The sequence below is a fragment of the Hippopotamus amphibius genome, chromosome 15 (assembly GCF_030028045.1).
Source record: "Hippopotamus amphibius kiboko isolate mHipAmp2 chromosome 15, mHipAmp2.hap2, whole genome shotgun sequence".
Lineage (NCBI taxonomy): Eukaryota > Metazoa > Chordata > Mammalia > Artiodactyla > Hippopotamidae > Hippopotamus > Hippopotamus amphibius.
In genome coordinates, this window is record NC_080200.1 from 15,409,053 (window position 1) to 15,430,774 (window position 21,722).

At 55.5% G+C, this 21,722-nt stretch overlaps 1 protein-coding gene and 1 pseudogene across 3 annotated transcripts in view; one reads left to right on the plus strand and one right to left on the minus strand.

Annotated features, from left to right (window-relative positions):
* The window catches only part of KLHL26 (kelch like family member 26), a 29,769-nt gene that overhangs the window by 6,114 nt on the left and 1,933 nt on the right, over positions 1–21,722 (minus strand). For 2 of the 3 annotated variants that reach the window (XM_057708030.1, XM_057708031.1), the window contains exon 2: positions 925–1,034. The exons of the other annotated variant lie outside the window; for it this stretch is intronic. In XM_057708030.1, coding sequence (XP_057564013.1) covers positions 925–1,034 — 110 coding nt within the window. The remainder of the gene's footprint in view (positions 1–924; positions 1,035–21,722) is intronic. 3 annotated transcript variants of the gene reach the window in all.
* On the plus strand, positions 20,761–20,860 carry LOC130837600 (U6 spliceosomal RNA; annotated as a pseudogene).

Sequence of the window (21,722 nt, forward strand, 5' to 3'; positions counted from 1 at the left end):
CTGTAGCAGGGATCAGTGCTTCATTCCTTTTTATGGCTGAGTAATATTCCCCTGTGTGGACACACCACAATTCCTTTATCTGTTCACCCATCTATGAACCTTTGGGTTGCTTCTAAGCTTCTCCTCTTTAAAAACGTATTTCAGGGACTTCCCTGGTGGTGCAGTGGTTAAGAATCCACCTGCCAATGTAGGGGACACAGGTTTGATCCCTGCTCCAGGAAGATCCCACATGCCACAGAGCAACTAAGCCCATGTGCCACAACTAATGAGCCCACATGCCGCAACTACTAAAGCCCGCGTGCCTAGAGCCCATGCTCCACAACAAGAGAAGCCACCATGCTGAGAAGCCTGTGCACCACAATGAAGAGTAGTACCCGCTCGCCGCAACTAGAGAAAGCCCATGCACAGCAACGAAGACCCAATGCAGCCAACAAATAAATTTATTTTTTTAATGTATTTCATTAGCTTTCATTCTAAAATGACCTATGCCTATTGAGTGCTCGTTTTGAGGTATAGGACTCTCCATGTCACCTCACTGCCCCCTGTGCCCTAGCGAGCCATCCCCACAGTAAGCCCCTCTTCTCTCCCCTGCAGGAGGCAGGGTGGGATTAGATGCCAGCACGGAGCTCCAGCACGGGTATGAAGGAAGAACTTGAAACCTGCAACTTCCCAGGTGGCACTAAGCCCCAGGGACGGGGGTGCCACCGGCCAGTTTCTCCCTGTGGGAGAGGGAATACCACCTCCAGGACATGCTGGCCTTTGAGGCCCAGCCACTCTGACACCAGCCAGCACACTTCTTGTGCCCTGAACACCAGGGGAGGGCAGCCACATGACCATACAGTCACCCTGGCTGTTTACAGAAGAATTCGGTTCTGGGTGCACTTGGTGGACACCCAGTAGAGAGGAAACGCCCGTCAGTCCTACCTTTCAGGGACAGGGACACACTGAGCAGCTTGTCCACAGCCCCGGAGCTGTAAGATGACACAGGAGGATCGAACCCGGGCCCAGGAAAGAGCAGCTTGCATGGGGTCTTCCTGTCACCAACGTAAGGAAGCCATTAAACCAAGAATAACTGCCCTAAGAAGATGGATTTACCTATGGAGGCAGTTCGCTGGGGCGATGGGACAAGTAAAACAGATTCCTAGCCCTCAGAATGAGGATGCCCAAGGCAAAGGTTATCTTAGAATAAAAATAAAGTTTTGAGGACTTCCCTGGTGGCGCAGTGGTTAAGAATCCACCTGCCAATGCAGGGGACACAGGTTGGATCCCTGGTCTGGGAAGATCCCACATGCCGCGGAGCAAGTAAGCCCGTGCACCGCAACGACTGAGCCTGCGCTCTAAAGCCCATGCTCCGCAACAAGAGAAGCCACCGCACTGAGAAGCCCGTGCACCGCAATGAAGAGTAGCCCCCACTCGCTGCAATTAGAAAAAGCCCTCGCACAGCAACGAAGACCCAACACAGCCAAAAAATAAAATAAGTTTTTAAAAAATGAACTTTTGAAAAGGAGGGGGGTGAAAATAACCTAAATGCCCATCAATGGATGAATGGATAAACAAAACGTGGTGTATGCATACAGTAGAATATTACTCAGGCCTAAAAAAGCGTGAAGCTGATTCATGCTGCAACGTGGAAGACACCTGAAGACATCAGGCCGAGTGAAAGAAGCCAGACACAAAAGGCTGTGTGTTGTGTGATTCTACATACATGAAACGTCCAGAAATCCACAGAGACAGAAAGCAGATAAGTGGTTGCCAGGGGCTGGGGGCAGGGGGTGGAGAGTGGCTGCCTGTGGATACAGGGTTCCCTTTGGGGTGATGAAAATGTTCTGGAACTAGACAGAGATGATGGTTGCACAACCTTGTAAAAGCACTAAATGCCACTGAATTACATACTTTAAAATGGTGAATTTATGTTATATGACTTTCACCTCAAAAACAAAACTCAAGAACATCTGAGCCCTGCCACGACCTCCAGGACCTCACAGTCTATAAGGTCCTCTGTGGCCCAGCCCCTATCACCCCCACTCACTTCCCCTCAACCCCTCCTCCGCCTGGGCCCCTGTCCCCTTTGCTGTTTCATCTCGGAAAACTTTTGTCAAAACACGTCAATAGATGAATAGCTGAGAAGGCCCTCATATACCACGTCTTCCTCCAAATATGACAGAAGGAGACAATGCCCATCAGCCTCCACGACGTCAAGAAGCTTCCCAGGACTCTCCCAGCCCCCACCCCACCACAGGCAAAGGCCATCCTCCCTAGCCCTCTGCTCTCTCCCCATGGCCTCTGGCTCTCTGGAACTCGCTTTCCCATTCCTGGGACGGATGCCTGCCCACAAATGAGGGCCAGGAATGTGGGCACTGGTCTTTCCAAGAAAGCAGGAGGAGAAAGAAGGCTCTTGGACTCCCACAGCCCACCAGCTCCCTACACACGACCAGGGGTAAAAGCGCTGACGCTGAGCACAAGACACACAGCTGCTGCTGACGGGAGTCCCCGGCCCGCACAGGCCGCTCCCCTCAGCGGCGCTTCTGGAGAGCCTCGGGACAGGGGGCAAACCAACCCATGGGCAGAGGGGCTGCAGGGCCCTGGGCGCTGCCTACAAGCCTGCGAGGTGCTCAGGGTTCCAAAGATGTGGGGACGTGGCGGGGGGGACAGGGGACGTGGCAGAGGGGGACACCACCTGTGCTAAGTGGAAAAGCCTTCCTGTCCCTGGGAGGCAGGAACACATGTGATTCAGAGCCCAGCACCATGGTGGTCTGAGCTGGTGGTACCGGGGTGCCAATGGTGCCGGTAGCCAGATCCTGGCTTTGTCCTGGAAGTGGGGTGTGCAGACCGCGGAGGGAGGGAAGGAAAGGGGCCCAGGAGGACCCTGAGTCTCTAGTCTGGCTAAGGAGCCTCTCCCCACCAGGGGGAGGGCACACGCACCTCACATGCCCCTCTCCTCTCCCAGGCAGGAAGCAGCCAGGGCTGCTGCATCCAGCCCACCCTTCCTGACCCGGTCATTGCTCGGACCCAGGTCTCTGCTTTTTCGGTTTCCCAAGACCCCCGACGGACCCACGTTCGGAAGATCATGAAGAGAATGTCATTGGCTCCTGGACCCTCAGGATTCAGAAGGCCTCAGACTGTACCCACCCACTGGCCAGGGCTGCCCTCAGCCGTACAGGCCCTGCCAGGACATCTCCAGGGACAGGGTCTCACTGTGTCCTCTCGGCGATACCCTGTGACGGGCCTCTGGACCACCTGAGCCAAAGGCACTTCCCACGTGAGCCTCCAAGGACCCTCGAGGTGCTCAGGTCCATCCCCACCCCCACCCCCACTCTCCTCATGGACTTTTTTGTCAGCCTTTTTTGTCCCTTTCTCACCGGGATGAGGACACAGCATGAATGAGACAGAGTAGACCTACCCTCGCCAGGCACGTGGGCCGGGAAATGGGGACCCAAAGTGGTCAACTCATCCCAGAACTGGCTTTGCATCAAAGTTGTGAGTGTGCCGGGGGTGGGGACAGGAGCTAGGAGCAGAGAGGTGCAGAGGCCAGAGAGTGCAGGGGTCCCCGGCTTCTCCTCCCAGCTCTGCCACCCCTGAGGTTGGACAGTAACGCCCAGCCTCTCCCTGGGGGCAGAGGGCTTGGCTGCATCTTGGGTGTTGGCCCTAAGGCCCCACTTCCACAAAGGGCCGTCCCTGTGCGGAGTGACCTCCCCTTCCACAACGGGCCCCCTCCTGCCTAGGGCCAGGAGCTCCACCTTCCCTGTGCACCACAGTGGCCTGGGATCAGGGATGGCTGGTGTGACCCCTTGGAACCTCTCTGCCAGAGCCCGGAGGCGGAGAAGAAGAGGTGCATCTCAAACCAGGGACCACATTAAGATGCGCGTTAAGATGCAGATGCAGACGCAGACACAGACTTGGCCAGTCTGGGTGGCCCCGGGGATAGCAATGCGGCTCTCAGCAGATGCCACTCAGCACAGCAGGGGCTGCCGGGTGTGAGGAGGTGACACGCAGACAGCACCAGAGTGCCACTTTCATCACCAGGATCCCCTGGAGTCATCCAAACCTGGAGCCTGGCCCTGAGCAGGGTGTCTGGAAGGTTGGGCCGGGACCCAAAGCCTGGGAGATGCATCTTGGCCAGACCCACTTCGGAAAGCCTGCCCGGGCTGCACCACGGCCCCCACTGCTCCAGGCTCCGGCACCTGGTGTGAGAAGCAGAGGGCAGGATTCCGAGGCCACCCTGCTATCTGCCAACTGTGTGACTCAGGCATGTTCCCCGGTCCTCTGGGTCTTCATTTTCTCAGCTCTCAAATGGGGCAGGCAGGACCTCCCTGGTGGTCCAGTGGTTAAGACTCCATGCTTCCACTGCAGGGGGCACAGTTTTGATCCCTGGTCGGAAACTAAGATCCCGCATGCCGAGCAGCACAGCCAAAATAAAAATTAAAAAAACAACAACAACAAATGGGGCAGGCAGAAGCAGACATCACAGGGCTGCCATGAGGCTCCCCGGTCCCCATCACCTCCTGGGAAATGAGCGACCACAGACCCGCTACTTGCCCCAGCTTCACTTTGGACTGGCAAGGCCCAGTGGGGGCCTGCATCCTGCCGCCGCCCATACAAGCCACCCGCATGCCTTTGAATGGGGCCAAGTGCTTGGGAGCTTGAATTTGGAACCACCCACAGAGCGCCAGCCCATGGCAGGTGCCAAGTAAGCCTGACTGGCCTCTCTGCGGACACTTTGTCTCACAGATTTCATACACTCCCCCAACTCGGCCTTTGCCATTTTGCTTTTAGCTGGCCTCAGTTTTTTCTTAGAAGTTCCTCTGAGTGTGAGGCAAAGTGGATTTCCTGTGCTTCCTCTGAGCTCTGGGGACTGGCATGTTTTCAGCAGAAGAAAGATCTCACACCAGAGGCAACTTTATCCTGGGGCTGCTTGGTCCCTGGACATAGATTTACTGTGGTCCTCCATAAATAAAGAGCACTAAGAAATCAATACAAAGCCAGCAATGTCACAGAAAGATGTACAAAGGATGTAGGCTGATGGTTCACAGGAAAGGAAGCACAGCTGGCTGGAGAGACCTAAGAGTCAGCCTTGCTCACGATAAGGGAAGTGTGCTTGCCAAAGGACTGGCTTCACCCCTCAGGTGGCAGAGTCACGGGGCAGGCCGTCTGGCAGCAGACATTCTCGTCCATTTCCAGCAGGAGTGTGAAGTGGGACAATCCCCAGGAAGGCAGTTTGGCAGCCCTAGCAAAATTCTAAAGGCTCACATCCTTGACCTAGCAAGTCTACTTCTGGGATTTACCTAAGATATACTTGCATGTGCAAATTGAGAGGATATTTACCAAATACCATTTCTGGGGGCTGAAGATGGGAAATATGCTGAACACCCCTTAAGGGGGTACAAAAGGCTGCCCTCCGGCTGAGCACAGAGGCCATGCATACTCTGAGCATTAAAACACTCCTCTGCAGGAGTCAGGACACCCTGGCCCAGAAACCCCTACCAAGCCCACAGCACTGATGCTTATAGGCTGTGGAGCCCAAGTTGCACCAAGTGGGTAGGAAAGAGCCCCTTTCTGCACATGCCTCATCCTGCCCCAGGCACTCCTCCTCGTGCCCCCAGCAAGGCTCACAGCACCTCACAAGGCTGTTTTCTTCCTCCCATCTCACCCATGGGACAACTGTCTCTGAAGCCCCCCACTGCTACCCCCCCACACACCTCACAGCCTCCAGGGAACTCAGGGAGGGAGGGAGGCAGCTGGCAGGGGCTGGAGTCCCCAGCCTGGACAGAGGCAGGCTTGGCTGGGCGGAGGTGGGCAGGAGGAGGAGGGAGGCCTGGGGCCTGGGACCGATGACTAAGGGAAGGACCCATTACTCAGGCTGGCCCAGACAGGGGGCGGCCGGGCGAGGCGGGGCCGTGGGCCCCCAGGAAGGCGGCGGCGGCAGCCCTTGAGCTGGTCCGAGTCTCCAGACGGCCACCCGGGCCACGGTCACCCATGCTGAGTCATCGCAGCCAGTGCGTCAGCAGGCGGGTCAGGGCGTCACTGGAGGCCGCTCACGGCCTCCCAGGCTGCACCCTCAGCCTGGATGTGGCCTCTGACAACGTGCCCCCCCCACCGCTGTCCTGACCCCAACCCCCGCGCTGTGTCTCCCTAGCGCTGTCATCGGGCACTCCCAGCCACGTGCAGCCCCGTGCTGGACACGGGGACACGGCTGCTGCCTCCCTCGGGATGTCCCGGCACAGGGGCTCACGGCCAGTGGGGCTGGGTGGGGTAAATGCCCACCGGGGCACCACCTGTGGCAGGATCCCCACAACCTCCAGGAGTCCCCAGCTGACTGGGCCCACTGCCCGCACTGGTGCCAGATCCTCGCGGGCACCCCCGGCGCGGGCTCCTTCCCGCCCCCCACCCCCCCACCCTGTCCTTCATGGCGTCGCCCCCCAAATACACCAGGGACTAGAGTCCTTGCCTCAGGGCCTGCTTCAGGGGGACCCAAATCCAAGGCAGGACTGCCTAGTGAGGGACGGCCCCAGGAGATGCACGGCCACGCCAACAGTGACAGGGCCTCGTGGTGGCCGTAGGGGCTGCCTTGGGCGCAGCACCTGGTGGGGCGGGCACTCCCCTCTGCCTGCCCTCGCCCGGCTGCTGGCTCTCGTCTCCACGGTCGGTTTCCCAAGCCCATAGGAGAGATCTGAAGCCCCGGAAAGTTCTTTTCATTGGAATGTCCAAAAAAAAAAAAAGAGAGAGAGAGAAAAGGCAAGAACAAGAAAGAATTTCATGGAAACATTTCTTTGGGGTTTTGTAAACTCCTTTCCCACCCCCACATGGAGCCCAAAACTCAGGCCAGAACAGAGTCTGACGGTATTGCCCCTTTAACATGCTGTTCTGACATGCAAATTCCCTCACTTCCCCTCAAAACGGAGAGCACTTCCACTTTCAAAGCCAATTTTGGTTTTATTGTCCATGTGGCTCGATGGAGCACAGCGGCGCAGCACAGCTGGTTGGCTCGCGCCCCGGCCGATGCAGTACCAGGGAGCTTCAGGCCACTCCGCTCCGGGGTCCTGGGTGCATCAGCAGGGAAGACACTGCACTTTGGTGGACAAAGGGGGACAGAGACCCAAAGAGGGGGAGAGACCCAGGGTGGGGAACAGAGAACTAGAGAGAGGAGGACAGAAACCCAGAGAGAGACAGAGACAGAGACCCAGAGAGGGGGACAGGGGGTGGGGGATAGGGATGGGACGCTCTAGCTGCAGAGGGAGAGGCACCAGCAGCCCGCCCGCCAGTCACCTCTCTGTCCTGTTTCCCACACCACCATCCCTCACCTCCTACCCAGCCACCCTGGAAGCTTCTCAGGCTTCCCCCTCCTGCCCACCTCTGACCCTTCACAAAGCAGGCTCACTGACAGAGCACATGCTGGGCACAGCCCTTCACAAAGAACTTCATGAATCCCCGGCCAGCCCAGGAGGTCAGTGCGGCAAGTGTCCCCTTCAAGATGGAGAAACTGAGGTCCAGCACGGCCCCTGCTACCGCTGCAGGCAGCTCCAGTACCGGCTCCCACTTCCCGCTCTACGGCAGCCTGCTGACTCTGCCAAGGCCGCCGCTCTGATTTCTGGGCACGCAGCTCCATGGATCAAAGGTATATCTGAGCCAGGGTCCCACACACCCCACAAAGGCAGACACCCCAAGCCACTGTTGCTGTGGTTACCACAATATTTCACAGCTCCGGGTACTGTGCTCCCAGCCCAAAGGATGGAGTCACCATGTTCTGGCACCTGGCAGCAGCCTCAAACGCTCAGGCTGGCCAGCGGCCCCCACGCTCACGTCAGCACGCTCTCTCCTGGGACCGCTCACCCCAGGCCGTCTCCGCCCTCCTCTCCCCCAGGCAGCTGCAGCCCTGCGATGATAAGGGGCAGCTCCTTCGGAGATGGCTGCGATCCGATCCTCTCGTGGGGCTTGATCCCTGGGCCCTCTGGGGAGCAGAAGAAAGAGCAGGGCTCCTGGGTGGACAAGTGTGGAACCCAGGAGCAGATGAAGGTCCTCACAGCAGTGTCCCAGCAGGCCAGGACACCAAACCACTGAGAGAGACTGGGGGCGGGGACAGAGACCCAGAGAGAGAGAGAAAGAAAAGAAAATCTGGCCAGGGCCCCAGATCGCATGTGCCCCTGAGCCTGGGCTTCCTCCACAGCATCAGCAGCTACATGGTTTATTTCTCCCTCCTGGTCATCATGCTGCTTATTTCCTCCATCTTCTGTGATAATTTAAATCAGGATGCCCAGTGCCAAGGCAGATTTGTGTGCCCCGTGGAAGGCCAGGGTGAGGCAGGCCGCCAGGCAGGGGCGGAGCTTCATCCACTCCTTCCCACCTGCCCTGCCTCCTCCAAGAGCCAGGACCGCGGACACAACTGGAGCCCACTGTGAGCCCACCCTGGGAGCACCTTATCCACAGGGATGCTCTCCCTGAGCCCTGCAAAGGAGTGTCAGGCCACACTTGCCCAGCTCATCTTCAGGGCATCACCAGGCAGGGCCACCCCCCACGCATATGTCCTTGGCTCCTGCCTGTCTGTGCCAGCAGGACAGTGACAGGGTGACAGAAGAGAGGCGGCGCTGAGGAGTACCAGCAGGAGGGAACCATGTAACCTGCTGGCACCCAGGACTGGTGGCTCCTAAAAGCCAGGGCCCCCACGTGACAGCCAGGGAGACTGAGGGTCGAGAGGGTGGCAGGGCAGGCAGGCAGGTTCTAGAACCCACGTCCACCTCAGAAGAGCCATCGTGACTTCTCCCAAGGACCCAGAGAGGTGAGAGAAGCAAATTCCTAAGGGCTGGGAGCAGAGACGGGAGTCTGTCTGGCCCCACAAGTCACTAGACTCACAGTGAGACCCCGCGAGCCGCCCCAAAGTCCGTCTGAGATCCTATGCGCCTAGAGCCTGGCGCCAGATGACCTCACTCAGTGCCGGTTCCACTCAAGGCAAGCAGAACGACCCTGTCAGCTCCGTCATGCTGCCCTTCTGTGTCAGGGACAGACCGCGTGGATCCCCCCACTCCCGCGATACTCACTGGGTTACAGCCCAGAACTCTGCAGCGACAGCCCGCCCTCCCACCAGTGGAAGGCAACAAAGACATCAAAGTCCATGACTCCCCTGCCTAAGCCCCCTGTGGCTCTCCACAGTCTTGCTCCTCATGGGCCACAGTGAGCCCTGTGCCCTTGAAGCCCAGCCGTGACCTCTTGCCCAGGCTCTCTGCCCTCAGCCCAGCCTCTGACTGGTGCTCCAGGGAGCCCAGGATGTGTAGGGGTCTGGCCACTGCTGATGGACAAGAGGACCCTGTAGGCAGCACTTCCCCAATCCCAGACCTGCCCAACTCCAGCAACTTCTCAAGGCTAGGAAGAAGGAAAGGGACACCCAGACCCCCCTTCCCTCGCCATCAGCAAGCTCTCTGCCTCCACGGTCCTCGCAGCCCTCCCCACCCTGGCAAGCAAGCACCCACTCCACGCAGGACTACAGGCCGGGGCCGTGCTGACCTGGCTCTCAGCTCACCTCTCATACGGCAGCCTGGAGAGGGGTACACCACTATCATCACCATCACATAGATGGGGACACTGAGGAACAGAGAGGTTCAGGCACCCACCCAAGGCCACACAGCACATAAGAGGCCTGGCCATTGTAGATGGGCCCCCAATCACCTCCATGATGCAGATGGGGAGACTGAGGCCAGGAGAGCTGAGACCACTCACCAGGAAGGCCAAGCCAGAACGTGGACGTGGAGCTGGACAGCAAGTAGGGCAGCCAGGGCAAGGGTGTGGACTATCCCACTAACCCTCTGGCCTTTGTGAGGGAGGTAACCCCTTCTGCCAGGTCACAGTGGGAAAGCCCCACCCAGGCCTCCACACCTCTCTGACCCCCAACCCGGCTCTATTTGTCTTCCCTGCCCATCGCTCCATCTGGGAAACCATCCATCTGTTTCCAGCCTGTTTCTTCAAGGCTGAAACAGGACCCTCACCAAGCAGGGCAGGGTGGGTTCTGCCTCCTGCTGTGTTCCAGGACCTGGCACCATGCCAAGCATGTGCTCAGAGCTCAGTCATGCTTAGATAGCTCGATGACTGAGTGAGTGGGCAGATAGATGGATGGAGGGATGGACAATGGGTGATGAGGTAGATGAACAGATGAATGGACAGATGGATGGATGGCTGGATGGAAGGGTGGGTGTGTAGAAGGGTGGGTAGATGGATAGATGGATGAATGGATGGATGGATAGGTGGGTAGATGGATGATGGATGGAGGGATGGATGGATAGGTGGGTAGATGGAGGGATGGACAATGGGTGATGGGGTATATGAATGGACTAATGGACAGATGGATGGATGATTGGATGGAAGGGTGGGTGGGTGGAAGGGTGAGTGGATGAAAGGATCAGTGGGTGGGTGGGTGGATGGATGGATGGATGGATGGGTCGAGGGGTGGATGGGTGGGTGGGTGGGTAGATGGGTAGATAGATGGATGGATGGATGGATGGATGCATAGGTGGGTAGATGGATGGGTAAGGTGGTAGGTGGATGGCTGCTAGATGGCAGTAGTGGCTGGGTCCTGGCTCTTATCTCTGCTTGCTACAGATATCTGCTGTATATATCTGCTCTGTTACACCTTCCACTCAACCTCCTGGTCCAAGTCCTGGGACTGGGTGTGTTATCCTCTGACTGGGCTCAACCAGGACACCCTTGGCAGGCCCCTCTCTGGATGCCTGGCCTCCACACTCTGCTCACGCTACTCCCCATGTTGAAGGCCAGCTCCTCCTGCCTCCCACCTCCACCGCTCCTCCCTATGCTGCACTCTCTCAAGCCCACCAGCTCTTCCACACTCCTCCATCACACTCCCTTCCGAGCCTTCTCAAAGTAGAAGGTCTCCCCCATGACCTCCCTTGCCCTCGCGGCCCGGCCAGGGTTCCCCACAGCCTCTGTGACCCCTCAGAGCGCAGCCACGGCCCCCACGCCAGGGGCAGCAAGGGGGGCTAATAAGCAGATCTCAGGCTGAAGCTTTGCCTGTTTTGTTTCCACCCACTGACAAGAGGCTGATTCCAGTAAGGGCCCATCCCCCCACGTTATCCCTGCTGCACTGGGCTGGGAGGTGGGGCCACCTGAATGAGCAGAATCCCTTCACTCTACAAATTAGGCAAGTAGGCACATGACTGTATGGCCCTAGAACACCGCTCGGAAATCCAGTGAGATTCCAGCATTGCAAATGCCAGCATCTCAGGGCTCAGCCCAGCTGCCTCCCCTGCCAGGGCAGGTGTTGAGGCTCTGAAAGGGACAGTTCCGCCAAATGGCACGTGCTCATGCCCCATGGTGCTAGGCCACATGCAGGCAGACATAGTATGGGTATGACTCAACAAGGAGCTTCCAACAGCAACACAAACTTAGGCATCAAAAGGGGTCTATCATGAATATCTGCATGTTAGGGTTGCCAACACCCCTTCCTTCTTCTCTTAAGGGCCCCCTGTTTTCCTCAGGGACCCTCCTTCACTCCCAGCCCCAGTGGTAAGGATCAAGAGACCCACCCCTGGGCTGAAAAGGGAGACTTCATAACCCAGCCTGGCCATCCAGAGCCTCCCAGGCCCCCAGTCATGCTGATTGATCGCAGGTTAGGGGGTGTGACCCATCTGACCCAATCAGAGCCTTTCCTGGGACTTTTGCTGCAGCCACCAGGATGGACACTTGATGTCCCCCTACGGTTGCTGGGATGGTGGGAAGCAAGGTGAGGTCACCTTGCCCAGCCAAAAGCTGAGAAATGCAAGTCACAGACTCCAGAGGCATCATCTGAGCCCTGAATTTAATGAATTTAAAAACTGCAATTCTCCCTGAGCTTATTTTTTACGTGAACGATTAACTTTTATTTTTTAACTGAAGGCAGTGAGTTGAGTTGAGTTTCTGGCTCTCATAACCAAAGGGGGCCTTCAATGTCAGAAGCCTCAGATCCAGGGCTCGAATTCTAGCCTCTGGAAAACCCACTGTGGAGTTAACACTTCTCCAGCTACCACCTCTCCCTGCAATGCACATAGGCTTCCTACCGTGAGAATGGAGGTGCGGAAACCTCGCTGGTGGATCTGCGGGGCGAGTGGGTGGTGACCAGACTCAGCCTGAGCCCTGCCTGCCTGTAACGCGACAGCCCAACCATCTCCTTGTGAAAGGTCAGCAAGCTGCCCATGCCCCCTACTGTGAGAGTTCAGCAACTCTAAATGCGAAAATGCTGGAAGCACGCCTAAGGCTGGAGCTGCATGGCAGCCCAATGCCATCAGCCCTGGCAAGGAAAACACCACCCAGAGTTTCTGCAAGTGACTCAGGTGCAGCATACACATTTGTGTGTTCCAGCCTCCCTGCCTCACGGGCACACGGTCTGCCGTTACCCCTCGCAGGACAGAGACGGGGAGGAAAAAGAGAGCAAGAGAAGCTCTCCTGGGATCCACAGGACTTCACCAAGGCAAGCACGCAGTTATGACTTTAACTGCAGTCCTGGAAGTTTTCCAAGTGGAGGCTGCCTCGGGGGTCCACTGTGAGGCTCCCCTACAGGACTGTTGCTTCACGGACATTTTGTCACCGCCCCCCCGCCCAAACCCCACCACAGGAGAAATGCCCCACTCTCAGCTACGGTCACGGAAGGTTCAGGGCGATCACGTCTCCCTGCTCCTGCTTCCTCCCGCAGACTGCTTCAAATTCTAACATCCCTTTGAGAGGCGAGCTCTCCGGATATCCAGCCCAGCCCAGCCCAGCCCGCTCCCGGTAGGATCCCGTCTTTGACCCCTGTGGAATTTCGCAGTTGTGGCGTCAAAAAAAACGTCTTCGGCCTCGATCCTCGATCCTCGGGTGACCCCCCCTTGAGGCCTTTAAAAGCCCAAAGGTCCACCCCTCAAGATTTCCTCCAGGCCAAGCGTGTTCAATTCCGGAAGCTGCTTCTCTCACAGGAAAGTTCTGTGATTCCCCAAAGGTGCTGGTTACTTCCTCCCGAATCACAATATTTTCAGTGTGCGGCGAGGTGGTCCGCGGGAAGAGCTCCGTGGCTGGGCTGCTTGGCAAGGGGTCTGAAATCACGCTGGATGCGCCCCAAAAACCCACTCCGCCGAGGAATGTTAGGGAAACGCTCTCATAGCCATGGGGGATGAGCTCTGCGAGTCCTGAGCAGCCCTCTCTGGAGGGAAATGGGAAGGGGGCGGGGGAGGAGGAAGGGACTGGAGACTCGGGGTTAACAAGTGTTAAGAGCCCGTCTGCACAGCTGCGGAGCGGCTACCACAGGAGGAGGGCGGGTCGGCGCGGTGGGGACCCAGCGGGCCCCAGCCCCCACTTCCCCCTGCAGGCAGCTGGATGGGGAGGGCGGCTGGCCATTTCCCGTCCTCAACACAGTGCTAAGATCCTGTCCGTGAACTAAATGAAGCGCATGCGAAAGGGTACTGCTCACTGGCTTCTCTCTAATGGGGCTGATTCACCGACAACACGCCTGTGGGTTTCTGTTTCTCTATTCGGACCCTGCCATTAACAAAAACCAAGAGAAGAGCGACCCTTGGGCCTCGCTGGTGGTGCAGTGGTTAGGAATCTGCCTGCCAATGCAGGCGACACGGGTTCGAGCCCTGGTCCAGGAAGATCCCACGTGCCACAGAGCAACTAAGCCCGTGCACCACAACTACTGGGTCCATGTGCCGCAACTACTGAAGCCCACGCACCTAGAGCCGAGCTCCGCAACAAGAGAAGCCACCATAATGAGAAGCCCGTGCAACACAATGAAGGGTAGCCCCTGCTCGCCACAATTACAGAAAGCCAGCATGCAGCAACAAAGACCCAATGCAGCCAAAAATTTTTAAAAAAAAGAAAGAAGAAGAAGAGTGACCCTTGCTTGGCTGGCTGTGAAGGGCTGTTCCAGAAGCCTCGCAGTCAGGCCAGCTCTCCTTGCAAATCCATCGCAGGCTGAATGCAGAATATCTGCTAGACTGTATCGGAGTCTCCACAGTGAAGCCCTGCCCTCGGGGAGCACACATTCTACCAGACACAAATCCTTTAGAACACAGACTGGACCACAAGCCCAGGGCAGAGGACCAAGAGGAGCAGGCAGCAGGGTCGTGATGGACAGAGTGGCCAGGCCCCAAGGAGGCAACACTGGAGTTGTGCAAAGCTCTGGAACAGGGAGGGTGAGGTCAGAGGCCTCAGGAGGGGCAGCGGTGTGCTGTTGGAGATGTGGGCTGTGGAAGCACGGGGGCCGGGGGTGGGCAGGAGCTCGCCGTGGGGGCCTAGGGGATCATGTGGCAAAGTGGGTTTCGTTCTGAGATTGTTCTGAGAGCGAGGAAGCCCCTGGCAGGTGTCAGGCGAGGGCGTGGTCTGCTCTGATGCCTGCCTTGGGAGGGTCCCGCCAACTGAAGGGGTGGGGGGGGGGAGCAGCCAGGAGGGCAAGAATCGATGGCGGCTCAGAGCCAGGATGAGGAGGAGGTGGAAGAAGGGGCCAGAAGGGGATGTGGCTCAAAGATGGAAGCAACAGGATGTGCCAATAGATTAAAGGAAGAGAGAGCAAATAAGTGTGAAGGCAGTGAGCGCTCTCAAGGAGTTCAGAGGGGAGAGGAATCGAACCGGGAAGGACCAGGTCGTGGTTGTCTGAAGACCAGGGGCCCTCGAGCAAGGAGACGCATGAGGACTTTTCAGAATAGCGGCGGGGGCCGGGGGGATCGGGACCTTGAGCCCTCCAGACCAGCTGTCTGTCTCTGCTCCCTGCCTCCACTGGATGCTCTCAGGCAGCAGAGCCTCTCAAGCCAAGTGGGGCCTCATCCTCCTGCCTGATGCGTCCTCCCCCATCACTCACTCTTTGGCAGAAACCCCGAGTGCCGGTGACTCCCCACCTGGCCGCCTGGTGGGGTCAGCATATCACACAAGTTCAACCTGGAATCTTCCCCAAACCCATGCCCGCCTCACCATCTCCATGCCGCCCCCCCCCCCCCGGTCTTGGCCCCCTCATCGCCCGCCAGAGGAATCCTTCCAAAACGCAAATCTGACCCAGGTGCCCCCTTACCCAAACCCAGCACCAGCCTCCAGCCTCCCCACTCCTCCCTCTCACCCTCTCCAGCTCCTCTCTGCCCTGTGAAGCCCTAAAAAGCCAGGCTCCTCCCTCTTCAGAACCTGCACAAGCCACTTCCCTGTACCCAGAAAACAGTCTTGAGACTCCCTTCCCCCGAGCTGATGGCAGTAACCTTCAGACTCTGCTCAACTTCATTTGTAAAGGAGACTCCCAGAACCTTCCAGAGAAGGCAGGAACCTCTAACTCAGCCTCGGGATCATTTATGGCAACTGTGGGGAAATGATGGCCCAACCGTTTCTCATGCTGGCATGTAAGCGCCCAACATGGGAAAGGCCCTTCTGTCCAGGAGCCCCATATGCCCTACACCAAGCGCAGCTGCAGACACACAGGAGGCATGTGACAATCGACAGTCACAGGGGAAGAGAGAGGTGTCAAATGAGTCCCATCCACAGGAGGAAGGAGCCGGGGATGCCAAGAAGCCACTCTCCCACCTCCCCGTTCTCCTGGGCCTTCAACCCCAAGTCTGAAACATGCCCTGAGACCAAAGGGCAGGAGTGCAGAGAAGCCCCACTTTTAAAGTGTCTGGGGAGGGGGGAGGCAGGGTGCTTCCCTGGTGGCACAGTGGTTAAGAATCCACCTGCCAATGCAGGGGACATGGATTCGATTCCTGCATGCCGAGGAGCAACTAAGCCCATGCACCACAACTACTGAACCAGTGCTCTAGAGCCCGCGAGCCACAACTATTGAGCCCATGTGCCACAACTACTGAAGCCCGCATGCCCAGAGCCCATGTTCCGCAACGAGAAGCCACTGCAGTGAAAAGCCTGCGCACCGCCACGAAGAGTAGCCCCCGCTCACCGCAACTAGAGAAAGCCCGTGCGCAGCAGTGAAGACCCAACACAGCCAATAAATAAATAAATGAATAAACAAATTTATTTTAAAAAAACAGTAGAGATGAGTCATGTCAAGAACAACATTTAAAAAAAAAAAAAACTGTCTGGGTGGCGGGGAGGCAGGCGCAAACCTCTGACCTGGCCTCGCTGAGCACTCCCGTGAGGATCGGCAATAAAAAATAAGCAGTTGAGGAAAGTGGGATGACACGCTGTGTCCACTCCCCAGAGATGGCGCGATGATAGCGGAGGCTAATAAAACCTTTCCACCACGTAACTGTGGCCGACAACAAGAAGGCCGTCCCCAGGGGGTCGCAGCTACTGGGTGGAAGTGGTCCAGCTGTGAGACAGTCAGGCTGCACAACTCAGGGCGAAGCGTGCAGTTTTCAGAGCAATTTCACATCGTGAGCTCAAGGGACCCTGCCAGCGAAAAGGTGAGGAAAGGGGCGCCTCATTCCCAGAGGAAGAGCTGGGCTGCGTGGCCCCGCCCTCCCCCAGCACCCCCGCCCAGCGCTCCCTCCAGAGCGTCCCAGCCTCAACTGCCCCCACCCCAATACTTTGCCAACACCCATCAGCTCATGCTCCACACTCTGTTCCTGGGTGCTAGGCTCACGTCGGCATCTGTCCTCTCGATGCTGCAGGAGCAGCGCAGACTTGCCATGTTCCATTCTCCCACTGGCCCTCTCGTGGCCACCACGTAATCACACCACGGTCCTCTGAACTGCTCAAGCTGACAACCATACACAGTGCTTGTATCCCCCCAAGACTCACTGAGACCTATTCCCTCATGTGATGATATTAGAAGGTAGGGCCTTTGGGAGGTGATTAGGTCATGAGGATGGGACCCTCACGAACAGGATCAGTGCCCTCATAAAAGAGATCCCAACCATGTCCCTGGTGGCACAGTGGTTAAGAATCCACCTGCCAATGCAGGGGACACGGGTTTGACCCCTGGGCTGGGAAAATCCCACATGCCACAGAGCAACTAAGTCCACGCCACAACTTCTGAAGCCTGTCCACCCTAGAGCTCGCATGCCACAACCACTGACCCTGCGTGCTGCAGCAACGGAAGCCTGCAGGCCTAGAGCCTGTGCTCCACAACAAGAGAAGCCACTGCAATGAGTAGCCCACGCACTGCCACAAAGAGCAGCCCTTGCTCACCTCGCTCACTACAGAAAGCTGGTGCACAGCAACAAAGACCCACACAGCCAAAAATAAATTTAAAAAAAAAAAACTGTTAAAAAATAAATAAATAAAACAGACCCCAGAGAGCTCCCTAGACCCTTCCACTATGTGACGACACAGGAAAGAGATTGTGTCTATGAACCAGGAAGTGGCCTCTCCAGCCACCAAGTCTGTCAGCGCCTTGATCTTGGACTACTCAGCCTCCAGAATTTCTAGAACTAAATTTCTGCTGTTTATAAGCCACTCAGTCTTCGGTATTCCAGTCTATGATTACGGCAGCCTGAACAGACTAAGATACCAACTTTCTCTTCCCAACCTGCCGCATGGGCTCGTTAGCAAGACCTGCCAAACACACCATGACCCCTTCTTGGCCCACGCAGGCACAGCAGACAGAATGCTAACAGTATCAGGACCGCAGGGCAACAGCTAACACACAAACACACACACACACACACACACACACGCAACATGCTGGGTGCCCTCTGAGCACACCCTAGTTTGCATCTTTCCAGCTACCCTGCCCAGTGGGTCTCGGGTCCCACTTCCCAGACGAAGACTAATATACAGGGACTTCCCTGGTGGCACAGTGGTTAAGAATCTGCCTGTCAATGCAGAGGACATGGGTTCGATCCCTGCTCCAGGAAGATCCCACATGCCGTGGAGCAACTAAGCCCGTGAGCCACAACTATTGAGCCCGTGTGCAGCAACTACTGAAGCCCACATGCCTATAGCCCGTGCTCCGCAACAAGAGAAGCCACCACAATAAGAAGCCTGCACACCGCAATGAAGAGTAGCCCCCCAACCCCTGTTCTTCGCAACTACAGAAAGCCTGCGCACAGCAACGAAGACCCAATGTAGCCAAGAAATTAAATAAATAACTTTTCTTAAAAGAAAAGAAAGTTTAGAGACTTCCTTGGTGGCACAGTGGTTAAGACTCTGCACTCCCAATGCAGGGGGCCCAGGTTCAATCCCTGGTCAGGGAACTACATGCCACATGCATGCCACAACTAAGGAGCCCACGTGCTGCAACTAAGACCCGGCGCAACCAAATAAAAAATAGATAAATATTAAGAAAAGAAAGTTTAAACAAGCAAAGGCCACCAAGCCAGGAGTAGACGCCTTGGCTGAACTGTGCCAAACCCAGTCACGCTGTGTCCCAGTCACGACTTCCAGGGAAACACCTGTGGTCAGCGTGGCCCTCACCCAGATACTCCCGCCTCACCCCCAGAAGCAGCGTGAATCAGTGAGACTGGGCCCCATCCAGACACCTTTAGGAAAGATAGGCTGAGAAGAGAAGATGCCAAAAGCCCAACATCTGAAGAGCCTCCGTGGAGAGAAGGTTCCTCCAGAACTAGCCGGCCAGGTATCTCACAGCCATGGAATTTTAGCTGGGGAGGTGCAACTCCCAGGAGACTTCCTCCGCCCCCTCGCAACACCCTGCAAACCTCCTCTCTCTCCAGGGGCCTGGACCCCCCTCGAGGGCCTGAGGCGGAGCTGGGAGGGGGCCTGCTGCAAAACAAGTATCTTTTGTGTGAGTGAGCCTGCAACTAGGACCCCACCTCCCCTCAGCAAGCCCTCGGCCAAGGCAGCCATGCTCTGTCCATCCTGGCGGTTCGGCTTGGTCATTAACGACCATCTCTACTAGGCAACGGGTTTTTTGTTGATCCCTCGAGATAGGAAGGAAGAAGAATAAGCTTTTCTCTTTCTTATTTCCCCCTTGGTTGAAGAAAAGTGAAGTTGGAACAAACAAGTTATGTAATGCTGGGGGGGGGGGGGTGGGGGGGGGAAATGCAGTCCCTCCTAAGGACAGTTTTTCCGAGCTGTGGGACCGCTGGAAGGGCCAAGGGGACGACAGGAACCGCCCCCACCCCTGGCCAAATGACAAAACCCTTCATGGGACAAAAAGGCAGATGCAGGCACCACCTGGAAGGCTGGAAAACCAGCCTCACAGACAGGGCCAGCCTCCCCCAGTCCTTGGCAGCCCCACAAGTCTCCCCGAGAAGGCAAGGGACAGACGTGACCACCTAGAAGGGACTTCCTATCAGCCAGACTGCAAGCCCTAGAGAGCTTTTCCACACTCCATTCATCCCTCCCTCCCTCCCTCCCTCCCAGCCATATTTCTTGAACACTTCTTTCCTCTGGGCTGCCCCGTGCTCCAGGCATACAAGACCAAGACTGCACGAGACAGACATGCTCTCTAACCTCAAGGCATTTCCACTAATAAACACACCAAGTAGTGTTGGGTGGTGACTGCATGTTCGAGGACACACGACAGCCATCAGACCCAGCAATTCTCCTCCTGGTATATACCCCAAAGAACTGGACACAGGTCTTCAGACAAAAACTTGTACACGCATGTTCATAGTTGCATTATCCAAAATAGCCAAAAGGTGGAACCAACCTAAATGTCCTTCAGCTGGTGAATGAATAAACGACAAGTGATATGTCCACACAATGGAACATTATGTAGCCATAAAAAGAAATGAAGTACTGATACATGTTACACGAACCTCGAAAACATTAATATGGAGTGAAAAGCCAGACACTGAAGGTCGCATATGGTATGATTCTATTTATAAACCAGGTAAATTTAGGGAATTCCCTGGTGGTCCAGTGGTTAGGACTCCACATTTCCACTGCAGGGGCATGGGTTCGATGCTGAGTCGGGGAACTAAGATCCTGCATAGCCACGTGGTTTGGCAGAGAAAAAAAAAAAAGGTAAATTTATATAGACACAGACAGTAGATGAGTGGTTGTCAGGAGCTGGGGGCTGGGGCAATGGGGAGTGACTGCTAATGAGTACAGAATTTCCTTTTGGGATGGTGCTTTGGAAATGCTTTGGAACTAGATAGAGATGATGGTTGTACAACATTGTGAATGTGTTAAATACCACTGAATTGTACACTTTGAATTGCTGAGTTTTATGTTATATAAATTTTACCCCAAAAAAACCAACACGAAAAGGTGACCAGAAAAAGTGTTCCTGGGGCTAGTTGAGCTTGAGGGGTCAGGCAGGGGGCTTTAAGAGGCCATGATCTTGGGACTTCCCTGGTGATGCAGTGGTTAAGAATCCACCTGCCAATGCAGGGGACAAGGGTTTGATCCCTGGGACAGGAAGATCCCACATGCCTTGGAGCAACTAAGCCCCTGCGCCACAACTATTGAGCCTGCACACTAGAGCTCATGAGCCACAACTATTGAGCCCATGTGCTGCAACTACTGAAGCCCACTCTCCTAGAGCCCATGCTCTGCAACAAGAGAAGCCACCACAGTGAGAAGCCCGCACACCACCATGAAGAGTAGCCCCCCCACTCGCTGCTCACCGCAACTAGAGAAAGCCCGTATGCAGCCACGAAGACCCAATGCATCCAATAAATAAATAAATAAATTTATTACAAAAAAAAAAAAAAGAATCCACCTGCCAATGCAGGGCACACAGGTTCAAGCCCTGGTCCAGGAAGATCCCACATGCCACAGAGCAACTAATCCTGTGCTCCACAACTACTGAGCCCACACATCGCAACTACTGAAGCCCAGGCGCCTAGGGCCTGTGGTCTGCAACAAGAGAAGCCAGTGCAATGAGAAGCCCAGGCACCACAACGAAGAGTAGCACCACTCGCCACAACTAGAGAACCCGCTTGCAGCAACGAAGACCCAATGCAGCCAGAAAAAAATAAAAAATTAAAATTAAAAAAAATTGGGACAATACAGAGATTAGCATGGCCTCTGCACAAGGATGACACTCAAAATTCGTGAAGCGTTCCATATTTTTTAATCTCACCTCAAAAATAGGAAGCAAAAGTACAAAGATGTGGTGAAGGATTTTTTATATTTTCTGGGACGGGTAGGCCCTACTTGTTAAGAACCTCAATTGTGAAGGTGACGGGTTATGCTACAGCATGCCTCTGATTTCTTCTGCACCTTGCTCTGTTTTATTACAACCCCTAATTTGTTCATCATGTAGTATTTGTAGAAAGATGTTTTGTATTTTTTCACATCATCATAATAATAGTCCTGGTTTGACTGGCTGCTTTATAAGTTTAAGTACAAATAAATAAAAGATCCATTTTACCTTGAAAACAAGAAAAAAAATTCAAACCTACATCTACCATAGGACCCAGTCATTCCATTCCTAGGTATTCACCCAACAGGATGAAAATACATGCTCACACAAAGACGTATACTCAGATGTTCACAGCAACTTTATTTGCAATTGTCAAAATGGAAACAACCCAAATGTCCATCAACCAGTAAATGGATAAACAAATTGTGTCTACCCATACAATACAATACTAGCTAGCAGTGAAAAAGAATGAACTTCCGCTACTCATGACAACACAGATGAAACTTCAAATATATTCTGTTAAGGGAAAGAAGCCAGACACAAGAAGCCACATATTATATGATTCCATTCATATAAAGTCTCTAAAAAGACAAAACTATAGGACTTCCTAAGTGGCGTAGTGGGTAAGAATCCGCCTGCCAATGCAGGGGACACGGGTTTGAGCCCTGACCCAGGAAGATACCACATGCTGCGGAGCAACTAAGACCATGCGCCACAACTACTGAGCCTGCGCTCTAGAGCCCGTGAGCCACAACTACTGAGCCCATGTGCCGCAACTACTGAGCCCATG